This window comes from Brachyistius frenatus, unplaced genomic scaffold, assembly GCF_029030835.1.
Source record: "Brachyistius frenatus isolate BFR_SWC_R1_liver_20210118 unplaced genomic scaffold, ASM2903083v1 Contig_172, whole genome shotgun sequence".
NCBI lineage: Eukaryota > Metazoa > Chordata > Actinopteri > Embiotocidae > Brachyistius > Brachyistius frenatus.
This window is the reverse complement of record NW_027210771.1, coordinates 547,070-562,012: the sequence shown is the minus strand read 5'-3', so window position 1 is coordinate 562,012 and position 14,943 is coordinate 547,070. Positions and strand designations below refer to the sequence as shown.

General features: G+C 47.5%; 1 protein-coding gene across 1 annotated transcript; it reads left to right on the top strand.

The window, feature by feature from the left end:
• Nucleotides 1-5,814: 5,814 nt before the first annotated feature.
• odf2a (outer dense fiber of sperm tails 2a) lies at nucleotides 5,815-14,115 on the top strand. Its single transcript, XM_069717326.1, has 20 exons — nucleotides 5,815-5,939; nucleotides 6,722-6,839; nucleotides 6,918-7,031; nucleotides 7,128-7,282; nucleotides 7,553-7,580; nucleotides 7,713-7,900; nucleotides 9,190-9,331; nucleotides 9,443-9,568; nucleotides 10,610-10,684; nucleotides 10,778-10,849; nucleotides 10,918-11,034; nucleotides 11,172-11,357; nucleotides 11,439-11,548; nucleotides 11,850-11,985; nucleotides 12,225-12,335; nucleotides 12,419-12,682; nucleotides 12,790-12,890; nucleotides 13,344-13,506; nucleotides 13,645-13,770; nucleotides 13,849-14,115. The coding sequence occupies exons 2-20, from the start codon at nucleotides 6,732-6,734 to the stop codon at nucleotides 14,017-14,019; spliced, it is 2,493 nt and encodes an 830-aa protein (XP_069573427.1). The 5' UTR covers nucleotides 5,815-5,939; nucleotides 6,722-6,731; the 3' UTR covers nucleotides 14,020-14,115.
• The last annotated feature ends 828 nt before the right edge of the window (nucleotides 14,116-14,943 follow it).

The window sequence follows — 14,943 nt, the reverse complement described above, 5'->3', positions numbered from 1 at the left end:
TTCACCTCTTATCACCTCCCATCACCGCCCTTCACCTCTTATCACCTCCCACCACCTCCCATCACCTCCCTTCACCTCTTATCACCTCCCACCACCTCCCATCACCTCCCTTCACCTCCTACCACCTCCCATCACCTCCTTTCACCTCCCACCACCTCCTACCACCTCCCATCACCTCCTATCACCTGTTATCACCTCCTGGAGCGTTATTCCGTGTCTGCATGCAAACAAACGTTCAGTTCTTCTACTCACAGAGAAAACAGCACCGCGCACCGAAACAAGGCTCAGAGACGATAAAACGGCTTCAGGAAGCAGACGGAGAGAACGGATCGCTTCATTCCATTTATTACCCAAACACCTCTGTGATGATGTCACGGTGGTCACGTGACCGGCCAGTTCTTTATAAACAGCAGCAGTCACATCTGTTCAGGGAACAGAACCTCTGGAAGTCCACATGTGGAGGAGGACCGGGTGAGGATGAGGAGGGATGAAGAGCAGTGCTGCACATGGATCATGATTATTGTTCCAATACTGGAGATATTCATCAATAAAATGTTAATCATTCCAAAAAAACTAATCATTTTAATGTCATAGTTTGTTTTTAGTCTAGAAACCAGTCTAAATATTTATTAAACATAGAAAACCGACCAATCACGGCGCTGCTCTTCATCTCCTCCTCCCAGCCTCTTTAACTCTCCACAGGTTGACTCACCTGTCAGAGCTCACTGGAACACCTGTTCACCTGCGTGTTCACCTGCGTGTTCACCTGCGTGTTCACCTGCGTGTTCACCTGCGTGTTCACCTGCGTGTTCACCTGCGTGTTCACCTGCGTGTTCACCTGCGTGTTCACCTGCGTGTTCACCTGCGTGTTCACCTGCGTGTTCACCTGCGTGTTCACCTGCGTGTTCACCTGCGTGTTCACCTGCGTGTTCACCTGCGTGTTCACCTGCGTGTTCACCTGCGTGTTCACCTGCGTGTTCACCTGCGTGTTCACCTGCGTGTTCACCTGCGTGTTCACCTGCGTGTTCACCTGCGTGTTCACCTGCGTGTTCACCTGCGTGTTCACCTGCGTGTTCACCTGCGTGTTCACCTGCGTGTCCTGAACAACTTAAAGAAGTATGACATCAGACAACCCGTAATCACGGCAAAGCGTGAAATAGACACGCCCGTCCACTGCAGCCACACATGAGGTAGCTACACTTGGCAACGTCTAGGCGTGACAGTTACACGCTTTCCTGTCGTGGACCTGCGTGTCTATTTCATGCTTCGGCCTGCAGCGATTTGTAGGAAAATGAAACCTACTGCATTAAACCATCTGATTTACTGGAAAACAAAACTGTTAGAAAAATAATAACTTAAGAACTCCTGTCACCTCTTGGACTGACGTAAAAACAATCAGCAGACATTTAAATTGACCGCAGTTTTATCTTTGAACACAAGATGTCTCTGAATCCTTCCAGGATCCGACTGCTGCTGGTCTTTATTTGAGTTATTAAAAACCCATGGAAAGACCAGAACCATCCAGTCAGTCAGTCAGTCAGGTCCCACCAACCATCATCCATCAGTGATGTCATCAACCATCAGTGATGTCATCGCTGGTTTGTGAACGTTATGAATCCTCCAGTTCAGATTCTGTCCGTCACCATCTTTACTAGTTCAGAGCGGTTTGGAGCAGGAAGTGACCATATTTGGATGAGCTGGGGGAGGAGCCAGCGGTGGATCTGACTGATCTGATTGGAAACCTGACGATACTACGTCCCGCCCACCGATAACTGTAACCTGACTGCACCACAGGCCTGTCAATCAAATAGACACGCCCCCAAAAACAGGTCTTCTTGAATCTTCTTTTCTAATGAATGAGGGATTATTTTCAGATGGACCTCCAGAAAACTAAGAAGAAGGAGTGACTTTAGCTAACAACACCGAGATAACTGATGGACACATTTTATTCACTTTGGATTTGATGAGAGAAGTTGAATGGGAGTCTATGGAGCCGGAGGCTTTTTGGAGCCGACCTCTGGTGGTACTTGGTGGTATTGCACGAACACTTTTATATACAGTCTGTGGGTCCAACTCATCTTTCTAAATTTGGTTTTAATGTTGCCGGACGTCTCAGTGATTCTGTTTCTGAACTCAAACAGGAGGAGGACGTGTTTTTTATTGGACTGTTTTCAGCAGGATGTTGTGTGTCCTCCACTCCGGTGTTTGTGGTGCTGAAGGAGCAGATGATGAGGCACAATGTTGGTTCGCTATTGGTTTGGTCTTTTCATCTGATTATTTGTAGATAGTTTCAGCAGCTTTGTTTGTTGTGACGGCCCGGGTGCTGATCAGGTGATGGTCCGGGTTTCTGCTGACCGACCAGCTGGTCCGAACCGTTGAGACAATGCAGTGAAGCAGGAATCAAAGAGTTTCACTTAATGAACACAATTTTTTTCTGTTTATTCTATTTATTGACATTGTTGGTACGTGTACACATGATGTAAAGTAATGTTCTGGCACAGGTGTGTTTGTTCCGTATTTAGTCTATGACGTGTGATGAAATATGAAGGAGGCGGAGCTAAATGTCGAAGAGGCCGCTTTGATCTTGGGCCATTTTTTTCTAAAGTTACATTCCAACTTTTGGAGGATGTGAAGCGCTGCAGAGGAAACGTCACTTTTTCTTCTCTTCCAACGTCCCGACCGCTCCCACATTTAAGATATCGTAGGCTTGCACTTTATGAATTTAATATTGTTCTGATCTTGTTTGTTGTGCTTTAAGGGGGGAAAAAAAGAAGAAAAAAGAGAAAGTCCCTCCTGTTCTTGTTCTCCATGCAGCCGTCACATGATTTCACATCCTGTAGAAACTTCTCATGTTTTTAAGCAGCTTTCTGCCTGAACTGTGTCCAGCATGTTTTTCTGAAAAGTGTTGAATAGGCCGCAATAACATGTTCATGTGCACACGCGTGGACGCATCAAAGACAGAGGTGCTCCAACATGATGCTGTCAGTGATCATGATTTTTTTACTCTCCATATTTAAAAAAAAAAATACTACTAATAAAGCAGGACAGAAGAAAGAGAAGAAGACATTTAAACAGTCCAACGCTGCATGTTGACAGTTGGTTCATTACCTCACAGACATTCATGTTTATATGTTGATGACATGTTATTGTTGTGTGTGTGTTCCCTGAACTCTACAAGATATGAAAAGAAAAATGGAAAATATGCGAGACAGTGAAGCTGCACTGTTCTCTCTTCATGATGATGAATCCAAAACAAAACAAATAAACAAGATGACTTTTAGCTTCTGCTCAGTCTGATTCCTGCTGTGACGTCTCCTGTGATTTCAAACATGTTCATGCAGCAGCAGTGGAACAATTTGATTTATGAGTTCATCCTGCGTGATGGAAACATCCCGTCCGGCATCACATCGTCTGACAGGAGGAAAATATTTTCAAAGTCCTGGAAGCTGTTTGTTTGTTTGTTTGTGATGAAGTTCATCCTGGGTGAACTTTATTTACTCCTGTAAACAAACTAAATCATTTCTTCAAACTTGGTATTAAATGTATAAATAAGACAACAGAAAGATATGAACGTGATATCAGTTTGAGTAAACAACACAGCTGCTGAGACATTAACGGAATATTAACTGAAAAACAGATTATAACTTCAGAGAGCAGCATCGTAACAGAGCAGGTGCACAGCTGAGATATTCAACTGTGCAAAGCATGAAACACTTGCTAAGAAAGAAACAAGACAGGTGGTGCAAACAAGGTATTCATTTGTGAAAATGAGATATCAACAAGATATTCACTTAACTTTAATACTGCCTGAAGAATAATGTCCAAATCCACTAAACTTGTATAAACAGGATCTGAACTCGTAGGAACATGCTGACACGTCATGTGATCAGATTATAACTCGGACAAACAATATTTCATTAATATATTTGTAAACCAGGGTTTTAATTTTTGGGGAAAAGAACAATAAAGTAACTGATACAAACAAATATTAAGATATTAACGGTGTAAACAGAGACGCTAACTTGTCTACAAAACGTTTGAACTTTAGTTCCAAAGTTATTGGAAAGGTGATCTGCAGCAGTTCCACTCAGACCGGATGATAAAGACTTCAGCAGGTGGAAACTGATGAACATAAAACCAACAACATCAGGCCTTCCTGTCACCTCGGCCTCCGATGCCTTCACTGCACACATAAAATAACGAGCTGTGGAGACGTCAAAGATTTCTCACGTTTGCCTTGTTGGAGAAAGTTTCACAGAACTTTGGTATTAAAACATGATTTTCCTGGATTCATTCCAGCTGCTGAGTGAAGAACCTGACAGATGTTTCACCTGCAGAGACGTGAACGCTAATTTCATTCAGTGAAAGAGTGTAAAATCAGCAGAGAAAGCAGTGATGTTTGAAGAAAAAAAAAGCCGAATCCACCAGAGCACAAGAAACAAACAGCACAAAGGCTCCATGTGAAGGAACCTCCATCTCAGAGAGGACACACCGTGTCTCCTGGGTCCTCCCGGAGCAGCAGGGGGCCTTTCTACCTTTTTCTACCTGTAAAAACGTCCCATCAACGGGTGCATCCCGCCTTTACAACAACATGTGAACGGCTTGTTGTGTATTTTCAATGTTTCCGTTTAGATGCATCGATGATTGTCTCTCCATGTTTGTTTAGAATAGGAAGTGCCAAAGACTGCTGTATTCTCCCATCCTCTCCCATCCTAGCAGCGACTCACAGCACTGACTGTGTCAGGTGGGTTTTTCAGCCAATAAAGAAATTAAAACGTGGCTTCATGAAAGGACTGATACGTGTTTGTACTGGGAAGTATGATGAAATTCGCTGAGGTTAGACTGAAATAAATCATCACTTTATGAGTCTCCAGAACAAGACTGCAAGATTAACCAAACTTGTATAACCTTTGTAATGTGGCAGCAGAAAGCGACAAATAATATAGAGAATATAGACAAATAATACTGTGTTCAGTGGATGTATTTAAATTATTTGTACCTCTAATAGTGAATTAGTCAACTCGAGAGCTCAGCCTATTTTTAAAGAAAATATCAATTCAGCATCTCGGTAAACGATCATATTTTATCTTTGCCAATGAAGCGACATTGAAATAGAAATGTATGGCCCTTCACTGTCCTCTGGTGGTCACATTATGGTACTACAAACCTCCGTTAAAATAAATCCGTTTAAATACCTCGAAGATGGTTTAGGTAGAAATAAGATGGTTGAGGTTTCCGTTGACAGCGTGTGTTATTGTAATAATAATAATAATAATAACTTTATTTATATAGCACCTTTAAAAACAGAGTTTACAAAGTGCTCTACAGAGAAACAAAGCATAGTCATGCATATCGTCAATACCGGTAAACATTAAAAAAAAAAACTGGGCAAAAAAGACCATAAAGGTGATGAATACAAGAAAACCAAACAAATAACCAAAACGGGCAAATGGAATAGAAAACAAAAACACAAATAAATAAAATAAACAAACAAAAATAGGGGAACAAAAGAACTGTATAAAAGGACATAAAAGTGGTTATTAAAAAAACAAAAACAGTATTTGTTTTGAAAAATCCGTTTAAAAACACCCTTTCTGGTGGTTACTGTGCAGCATGGAGTAGAGGGGGATTCATCTTAACGCAGCAACGATCTTTGATACCGTAGACCCTCACGAGCACAGCTTGTCGAGTTGAGTGCGTTGCTAAGGAACGGAAGAATATAGACTCTGTTCCAATCACTGGTTGAGAAAGATGCCACGTGCTTCAAACTGTCCAATCAGGGAGAAGCTAGCTTCAGCGCTCGTTGACGTTTAATCAAGCTTCCACCTCAACAGACTTTTCATGTCAACTCACCTACTTTTCTGTCCGAACAACAAACGCTGGTTCACCGGTGGAATCTGTTTTCAGGTCCTGACGACAGTTTGGTGCTTTCTCTGACGGTAAATGTTGATTTGTTTGTTAGTTAGTTTCACACAGACTGTCGTTAGGGTTAGCTAATAAGCTAAGGCTAATATCAAGTGAACGTGTACTTCTTACATTTTTGTCAGAATATAAAATAATAGAGTTATTAGAGTTATTTTAATGAACACTGTCGGTGCAGGTTTCAGGTTGAAGACAGTAGTTGTGTCCTTTCTGTAGGTTTTAACGTGCCACTGTATTCTTCTTTCCAAACTAATTTTCATCTGTAAATTCCAAAATACTGTTTAAAGAGATTAAATGTTTTTATTTATGTCATAAATAACTTCCAGTAATTATTGTAACTCGACTGTACTACAATATTATTAACAGTTGATAAGAAAAGATGTCATGTAGTGCAGTCAAACCTTCCTGGAGACAGACAGGAGACAGGAGAGAGACCGGAGACAGACCGAAGACAGACATGAGAGACAGGAGACAGGAGAGAGACTGTAGACAGACCGGAGACAGACATGAGAGACAGGAGAGAGACCGGAGACAGACATGAGAGACAGGAGACAGACTGGAGACAGACATGAGAGACAGGAGACAGACCGGAGACAGACATGAGAGACAGGAGAGAGACCGGAGACAGACCGGAGACAGGCAGATGAGAGACAGGAGACAGACAGGAGTCAGACATGAGAGAGACCGGAGACAGACAGGAGACAGACCGGAGACAGGCAGATGAGAGACAGGACTGAGACCGGAGACAGGAGACAGACAGGAGAGAGACCGGAGACATTAATCCGTCTCTGTTCCACAGTAGGACAACAATGAGGAGCTGCTCCAGTTCCCCTCCCGTCCACGTGCACGTCAGCGAGGCCTCGCCGGTGCATGTTCATGTGAAGAGCCAGAGGACGTCTCCGGCCAGGACGCCACAGGTCAGAGGTCAACAGGATGTCTGTCCCGGGGAGGTTGTTTATGTCTGTGGACGTGTCAGTGACATGCTGTGTTTTCAGAGGAAGCCCAACGTGGACCGAGGAACCCTTCGGCCCACAGCGAAGGTCCGAACCCAAGTCCCGTGGATCCCCCCAGGAAAGAACTCCACCTGGGACACCTCGTACAAGTGGGAGGTAACGTCTTAAAAGGACAGTACGCCCACTGAGAGACTCGGAGGAGTCTCATCCAGTCAAAGTGTTTGTGTTACTGAGAGACTGTTCTGCACCCAGGGGCTGATGCACCACCTTGATATCACAGCACCGCCCCCAGAACCAGAACCGGAACAGTCCCAGTCTGCGCTGCGATTGGCTGACCTCATGTCGGAGGAAGACGAGGGGCTACACGGACGGATCAGCCAGTACGAGAGGAAGATTGACGGCTTACTGAGAGAGAGAGAGAGAGAGAGAGAGAGAGAGAGAGAGAGAGAGAGAGAGAGAGAGAGAGAGAGAGAGAGAGAGAGAGAGAGAGAGAGAGAGAGAGAGAGAGAGAGAGAGAGAGAGAGAGAGAGAGAGAGAGAGAGAGAGAGAGAGAGAGAGAGAGAGAGAGAGAGAGAGAGAGAGAGAGAGAGAGAGAGAGAGAGAGAGAGAGAGAGAGAGAGAGAGAGAGAGAGAGAGAGAGAGAGAGAGAGAGAGAGAGAGGAGAGAGAGAGAGAGAGAAGCGAAGTCAGCTCCCTGAAGAATGAGGTGAGTGTTTCCTCAGTTTCCTCTCTGGACTGAGCCTGGTGTCCGGGTGGTGTCCTGGTGTCCGGGTGTCCTGGTGTCAGGGTGTTCTCATGGTGTCGGTCTCAGGTGTGTTCTCCGGTCACGTGTCTACAGGTGGAGATGCGGAGGAAGGAGCAGCTGCTGGAGCGCCGGTCGGAGCAGCTGTGCGTCTCCCACCGGGTGATCACCGAGCACGAGGAGGAGCTGGCCAAGGTGACCAAGGAGCTGGAGGAGACGGAGCTGGAGAACACCAGGCTGCGTCTGTCCATGGAGAAGATGCTGGAGGAGAGCGACTACAACAGGTGACGACGATCAGAACACTCACACAGCTGTTAGACCTCGGCTTCACTTACAGCCTCATGGAGCAGCCTTCAACCAATCAGCTCCCTCCTCCATGTGTGATGTCAGAGAGAGCTGCAGTTTGTCAGTGAGACTGAAGGACACATGATGAAAGAATTTATTTACAAGTTTTACTGCAGAGATTATGTTTTATCCTTTATCAGAGTCTTTAGTTTCATTTGGTTTGATTGATTCAATGCATGATGATTTTATCTCTGCTGAAAGATCGACAGGAAATCTCAATCTAAATAATTAACACAAATGCAAGCAAACGCCACAATATTTGTAGTTTTTTCAAATTCTCGCAATTTTCCTTAAAAAACATCATCATCAGAATCTGAGCTTAAAGTATTAAAACATAAAGTAAATCTATTCAAATAAAACTAACTTCATTAACAATAACTCCTCATTTCCAACCAGAAATCTCTGCTCCTGTTTTCATCTCCAAATAAAACTCTCTTCACGGAGAAACAGGAAGTGATGGGGTTTGTGGGAAATGTGTTCTTCACATTAAAATGATGATTAAATGTTTGTGATCAAAGGAAGTGATTCCATATTACTGGATGTTAAATGAGTTTTCTCCACACGTCCAGTTGTCAGAGACGTCTCTTTGTTTGTTTCATCCAGCAGGTCTATGTGTTGAATGAACATGAATTAAACAGCATCTAAAGCTCTTATTTTGAAAGGCTGATGTAGTCCTTGTTTCTATACTCCAGTCACAGAAGGTCTGTTCTGGAAACATACGCAGCTTTTAGGACCTTTTAGGAACTTTTAGGAGCTTTTATCTCCACGGTTCTCTAAGTTCATTAAATACATAAAAGAAGATCAGAACTAAAATATTTCTGTGATGTGCAGCAGGATTATTATCACAGGAAGTGATTACACATTTATTATTTTATCAGGTAGTGATAAAAAAAATTAAAAAAATTCCCACAAAATCCAAAAAAAATGATTTCAACAATCAGAAAAAAACTTCACACAACATCATAAGTTCAAATTCTGTGACTGTGAATTCTGTGCTTGTGGAAATAATTTTCCACCTGTGATAAAAAAAACAAACCCTGAATGTTGGATTAGAAAGATCATGTCCCGGATGTCCAACAGAAGGACACTCAGGCAAACCTCCATCGTGGCGTTATTTCCTCTGAACTCTCCGACAAGCTGTTCATAATCTCAGTCTGTCCTCTGGATGTTTCCTCTGTGGGACCTCGCTGACGCCACCACAGTGGGATGAAGTGTGTGTTGTTTGCAGACTGGAGAAGAACGACATGCAGCAGGACAGAGACGCTCTGCTGAGGAAGCTGATGGAGGCGGAGGTGGACGGAGCTGCAGCTGCTCAGCAGGTCTCAGTGCTGCGCCAGTCCGTCTCCAAACTGGGCACCGCTGCAGGAAGTGTGAGTGTCGACACAGGTTCACCGGGCTGTAGAAACACGGGGGGGCTAAAGGGTCGTGAAGGTGTCACTCGGCGGTCTGTCTGAAGCCTCTCTGTCTGTCTCCCGGTGAAGAAGCTGTCGGGCTCCGGAGCTTCAGTCTTGGCCCCTCAGAAGGAGCTGCTGCTGCAGAAACTGGAGACGTTCGAGGCTACCAACCGAACACTGCGCCACCTCCTCAGAGAGCAGCACGGATCCCAGGTACGGTGGACTGACAGCAGCCGCTCGGGCCTCCGGCTGCTCTGAACATTTCCTGTAATCAGCCCTTCTTGTCCCATATTTTAAATTCGCGGTGTCGGTAGAGGAAGACCTTTCCTGGGTAACTCCGCAGCCTTCACATAAAACCAGGAAGAAAATTGAAGAACTGCAGTTAAAACGTCTTTGTTAACTTTAACCTGACAGGAACATTATTATTAATATTGTCAGTAAACTTCCTGAAAATGTTCTCTGATCATTCGATGAAAAGATTTTCTCTGAAACACGATCAGAGCTTGTAGGTGATGTCAGCTCACATTGTGGGATGTTGTGTGTTGTTGTGGTCATGCGTGTTTCCCTTAATTTTATATAACAAATGATTAATTAGTCAATCATACAAACAATAGAAATAAATAAATAAATGACAGATTAAATAGTAACAAAACAATATGGCTGCTATGAAGGATTTTTTTTTTTTTCAGGATTGAGGATTTTATTTAATTTTTCTTTATTAATTGCAACACAAAAAGACAGTCCACTAAAGGAATAACACAAAGAGCTTCTCCACTAAACGAACTTCACTTCCTGAATGAGACAAACTGATGACAGATCAGATAAATGCAACAGAAACACACCTCCATCAGACTGGCTGAAGTGTTCCTGCTCACTGACAACCAGGTGTGAGGGGAACATCAGAGGAGAGCTCTGATTGGCTGACTCAGTCCACAATATCAGCATTTGGACAGGTGTACATTTATTATTCCTCCAGCACATTCAGTTTGAAATAAAATCCCAGATGCTTCATGAAAGTCTCAGATTGAATTTGAGGACGTTCATAACAATATAGAAAGAAGTTGTTACTCGTGAAGCTCCTGAGTTTTTTCTCCACTGATGTTTTCCTGTCTTTATTTAACAGAAACGGTCCAGAGACTGTTTACGTCTGCGTGTTGTCACCTGGTCTGTCTTTGGTCTCTGCATGTCTCTAGCAGCAGCTCTCAGTAGATGTTTGAAGAGTTTCTGGTGTGTTGGTGGTCTGGTTCTGAGCAGATGGAGTCAGTCCAGCTGTCAAAGGAGAGGGACACGTTACTGAAGAGGCTGGCGGACACCGAGGCGGAGAACGCTGTGAGTCCAGTGGATCCTCGTGCTTCGTGTTTTCTGTCTTCACATCGAGTACAGGGATGTCTCAGTCAAACTCTCCTCTTCTTCCTGTCGCAGCGTATCGTGGTGAAACTTCAGGAGAAGGACCGAGAGGTCATTCAACTCTCCACACTATTGGATACTGAGAAGGTACCGCCAGCTTTTCTGAAGCTTCTAAATCTTTTGTCATGTCATGTAATCTGATGTAAACTGTGCAGGACAACGCCAGGCGCTCATCTGACTTGTCCCGGACTCTGGACTCAACACGAGCTCACCTGCAAGGACACCTGCGCAGCAGAGAAGCCGACAACAACCGGCTCACGGTGCAGATCAAGGTTTGTCCCGCGTGTCCTCGAACCGGCCGTCATGTGGAGTTCTCTGCGTGATCCAGATGTACATGATGAATAAAGCGGGAGTGGTGCTGTCGGCGTGTCTCCCTCCAACCCTCGGTGTGCTCCTTCCTTCGGGTCAGACCCTGGAGCGAGCCGCCGCCCAGCAGAAGGTGGAAACGGAGCGCCTGACGGAGCAGCTGACGAGGATGAAGCAGCAGGCCGGCGCCGACCGAGAGGCTCTGAAACGAGCCAAGCGGGCCCAGAAGCACCGAGCGCAGCGCAGCGAGGACACGGCGGGCCAGCTGAGCATCCAGCTGCTCGACCTGGTACGCTGACGTAGAGACGCTCCGTTTAAACGGTTCGGACTCTCGGTACTCTCAGAAACCTTTGTTTTCTTTCCCCGACAGGAGAAGCAGGTGTCGGACGCCGTGTCGGCAGCAGAGAGCTGGCAGAGTCGGCACGCACAGGAAGCCAAAGACAGGCGCAAACTGGAGGTGGAAGTGTCGCTGCTGAACAGGTACCTCCAGCTCGCTTCTGTCCGACACGTGGGACCGTCTGTGGTTCTGGGAGTCTCACTATGGAGATTTTAGTCATTATAGAGCTGAGTGAGTCGAGAGGAGTCAAAGCTCTGCTGTTTCTTTATTGATTGATATGATTGTTTAATACAGCAGGACCTTTAAAACTGATTCCCAAAACCTTCCTGTTCATGCACAGACGTCAGTCAACCGCCTGCAACTAGACAAATAAAAATACCTTAGAAATATACGTCGATGGTATAAATATTAATATGATCTCCGTTCCTTTATGTGTTCTAACAGCCGAGTCGCTGAGCTGACTGATCAGCGTCAGAGTTGGGAGGAAAAAGGCAGAGCGGAGAGCGAAGCGCTGCTGGATCACCTGCATGGCCTGACGTCAGAGAGCACCGCCGCCAAGCTGGAGAACCAGGCGCTCAAGGTGAACCTGCAGCAGCTACAGCACCTCCACGAGCAGCGGCATCACTCTCGGTTCTTTATTTCTCTCAGGGTGGAGGAGGTTCTGTTGACCCCTCCATCTGTGGATCATCTCCTTCCCGTCCCTATATCTCAGTCTAACAGACTTCCGTTGAGTTCCAGTAGATTGCATCAGGAGGATGGAGCGTCCTTCTCATTTGATAAGTGCTGACTCATCGGCTGGTGTTGTGTGTTCCTTGTCAGGCTGCAGCGGCTGCAGCGGAGGAGAAGTTGGTGTCATCTCAGTCGGAGCTGCAGCAGGTCAAAGCCTCCATCAGGCAGTACGAGAGCCTCCTGGACAGCTACAAGGTGCAGGTGGGAGACGCTGCATCACGGTTCACAACTGTCTCAACTGTGATGGTCTCGTTGTTGAGAAGTCCTCAACCGCCTCTGCTCAGGTGGGAAAGACCCGCGTGGAGGCAGATGAGTACAGCACCCGGCTGGCCCAGGTGGAGCGGGAGGCCCAGGTGGTGCGCGGCCAGCTGGAGCAGGAGGTGGAGGACGTGCGCAGGGATCTTCTGGGGCGGCTGGCGGAGCTGGAGCCGCTTCCCGAAGCCTTACGACGCTCCCAGCTGCAGCTGCAGGAGGCCCAGGACAGGGAGCGCAGCCAGGAGAGACGCAACACGGAGCTCAGCACCAACCGGACGGAGCTCCGCATGAAGGTCACTGCAGTCACACGATGATGTAATGTGTGTAGTTGTATTAATATCTCTGAGGAGGAAATCCAGTCCGAGTGAACTGAACGAGGAGGCGTGTTCTGTCGTGTCAGGTGGAGACTCAGGGAAGTCAGATGGAGCTCCTCAGACAGAAGAACCAGGTTCTGATGGAGGACAACAGACAGCTGCAGCAGAGAGTGGACAGTCTGGAAAGGTCAGTTCCCTCTTCACTACTGTCCACACTGTACAGCATGTACCTACATCGTCTGGAAGGCCGTGCAGTGACAACTCATCTTCTGTACATCCAACAACGGAGCAGCGTCGGCATTTATGGTGTTCTCGTAGCTTGCCAGGTCTCGGTTGCCAGGTCTCGGTTGCTAGGTCCGGTTGCGAGGGCGATGTGAGGACTCTGAGATTTCCTCCGCAGTAGTCTGTAGGTTAGGAAAGTTGAATTTATACAATATGGGGCCTTTAAAATAGGCGAAACATGTCCTCTGTGTTTGGTCTCTGTTTGCGTTCTGGACGAGTTGCAGGCGGCTGGTAGTTGTTTTTTTTAAGAAGACCAAACAGGAGGATGTTGTGAAGCCCAGCGACAGTATTTCTCTCTGAGATTTCATTTGTGGGAAGTTGTTTGACATCCATCCCTCGTTGCTGTCGCTGTCACCAGGCAGCTGGAGGAGGCCAGCGGCCAGAACAGCAACCTGCTGGCGGTCGTCACCAAACGAGAAGAGACGATCCACAGCAACCAGCTCCGTCTGGAGGAGAAGACGCGGGAATGTTCCCTGCTGAGCCGCAAGCTGGAGGAGAGTCTGGACAACGCTCGTCATCAGGTCGGGATCTCGCCGCTCCGCTCGGCTTCACGTCGGCCGCACGACACCTCACGGCCGAGGGCGGCGACGAGGAGAAGATTCAAGAGAGCATTATTTATCCCCCATGAGTTAAATCCAACGTGACATGTTTCTCTGCAGATGTCGGAGAGCCAAGAACGTGCCGCCACCAAAGAGCGCTGCACCAAGTCCAAGATTGTGGACCTGGAGACCGAACTCAGCAGGACGTCCTCAGAAATCCACCAGCTGAGACGCAGCAGAGAGGAGGTGAAGGCTTCTGGTCACAGTCACGTGTTTGTAGAAACGGTCTCCAGGTGTGTGAAGGTGTTTCTCTGTGATGCTCAGGTGGAGCGGCGGTACCAGACCCGACTGCAGGACGTGAAGGACCGGCTGGAGCAGTCGGACAGCACCAACCGCAGCCTGCAGAACTACGTCCAGTTCCTCAAAGCCTCCTACACCAACGTGTTCGGAGACGTGACCCTCAGCAGCTCCATGAGGGCCCCCTCACCCATCTGACACCCCTCACCCACCCCTCACCCATCTGACACCCCTCACCCACGCCTCACCCATCTGACACGCCTCACCCATCTGACACCCCTCACCCACGCCTCACCCATCTGACACGCCTCACCCATCTGACACCCCTCACCCACGCCTCACCCATCTGACACGCCTCACCCATCTGACACGCCTCACCCATCTGACACCCCTCACCCATCTGACACCCCTCACCCACGCCTCACCCATCTGACACCCCTCACCCATCTGACACGCCTCACCCATCTGACACCCATCTGACACGCCTCACCCATCTGACACCCCTCACCCACACCTCACCCATCTGACACGCCTCACCCATCTGACACCCCTCACCCACGCCTCACCCATCTGACACGCCTCACCCATCTGACACCCCTCACCCACGCCTCACCCATCTGACACGCCTCACCCATCTGACACCCCTCACCCACGCCTCACCCATCTGACACCCCTCACCCATCTGACACCCCTCACCCACGCCTCACCCATCTGACACCCCTCACCCATCTGACACCCCTCACCCATCTGACACCCATCTGACACGCCTCACCCATCTGACACCCATCTGACACGCCTCACCCATCTGACACCCCTCACCCACACCTCACCCATCTGACACGCCTCACCCATCTGACACCCCTCACCCATCTGACACCCATCTGACACGCCTCACCCATCTGACACACCTCACCCATCTGACACCCCTCACCCACGCCTCACCCATCTGACACGCCTCACCCATCTGACACCCCTCACCCATCTGACACGCCTCACCCATCTGACACCCCTCACCCATCTGACACGCCTCACCCATCTGACACCCATCTGACACGCCTCACCCATCTGACACCCCTCACCCACACCTCACCCATCTGACACCCCTCACCCACACCTCACCCA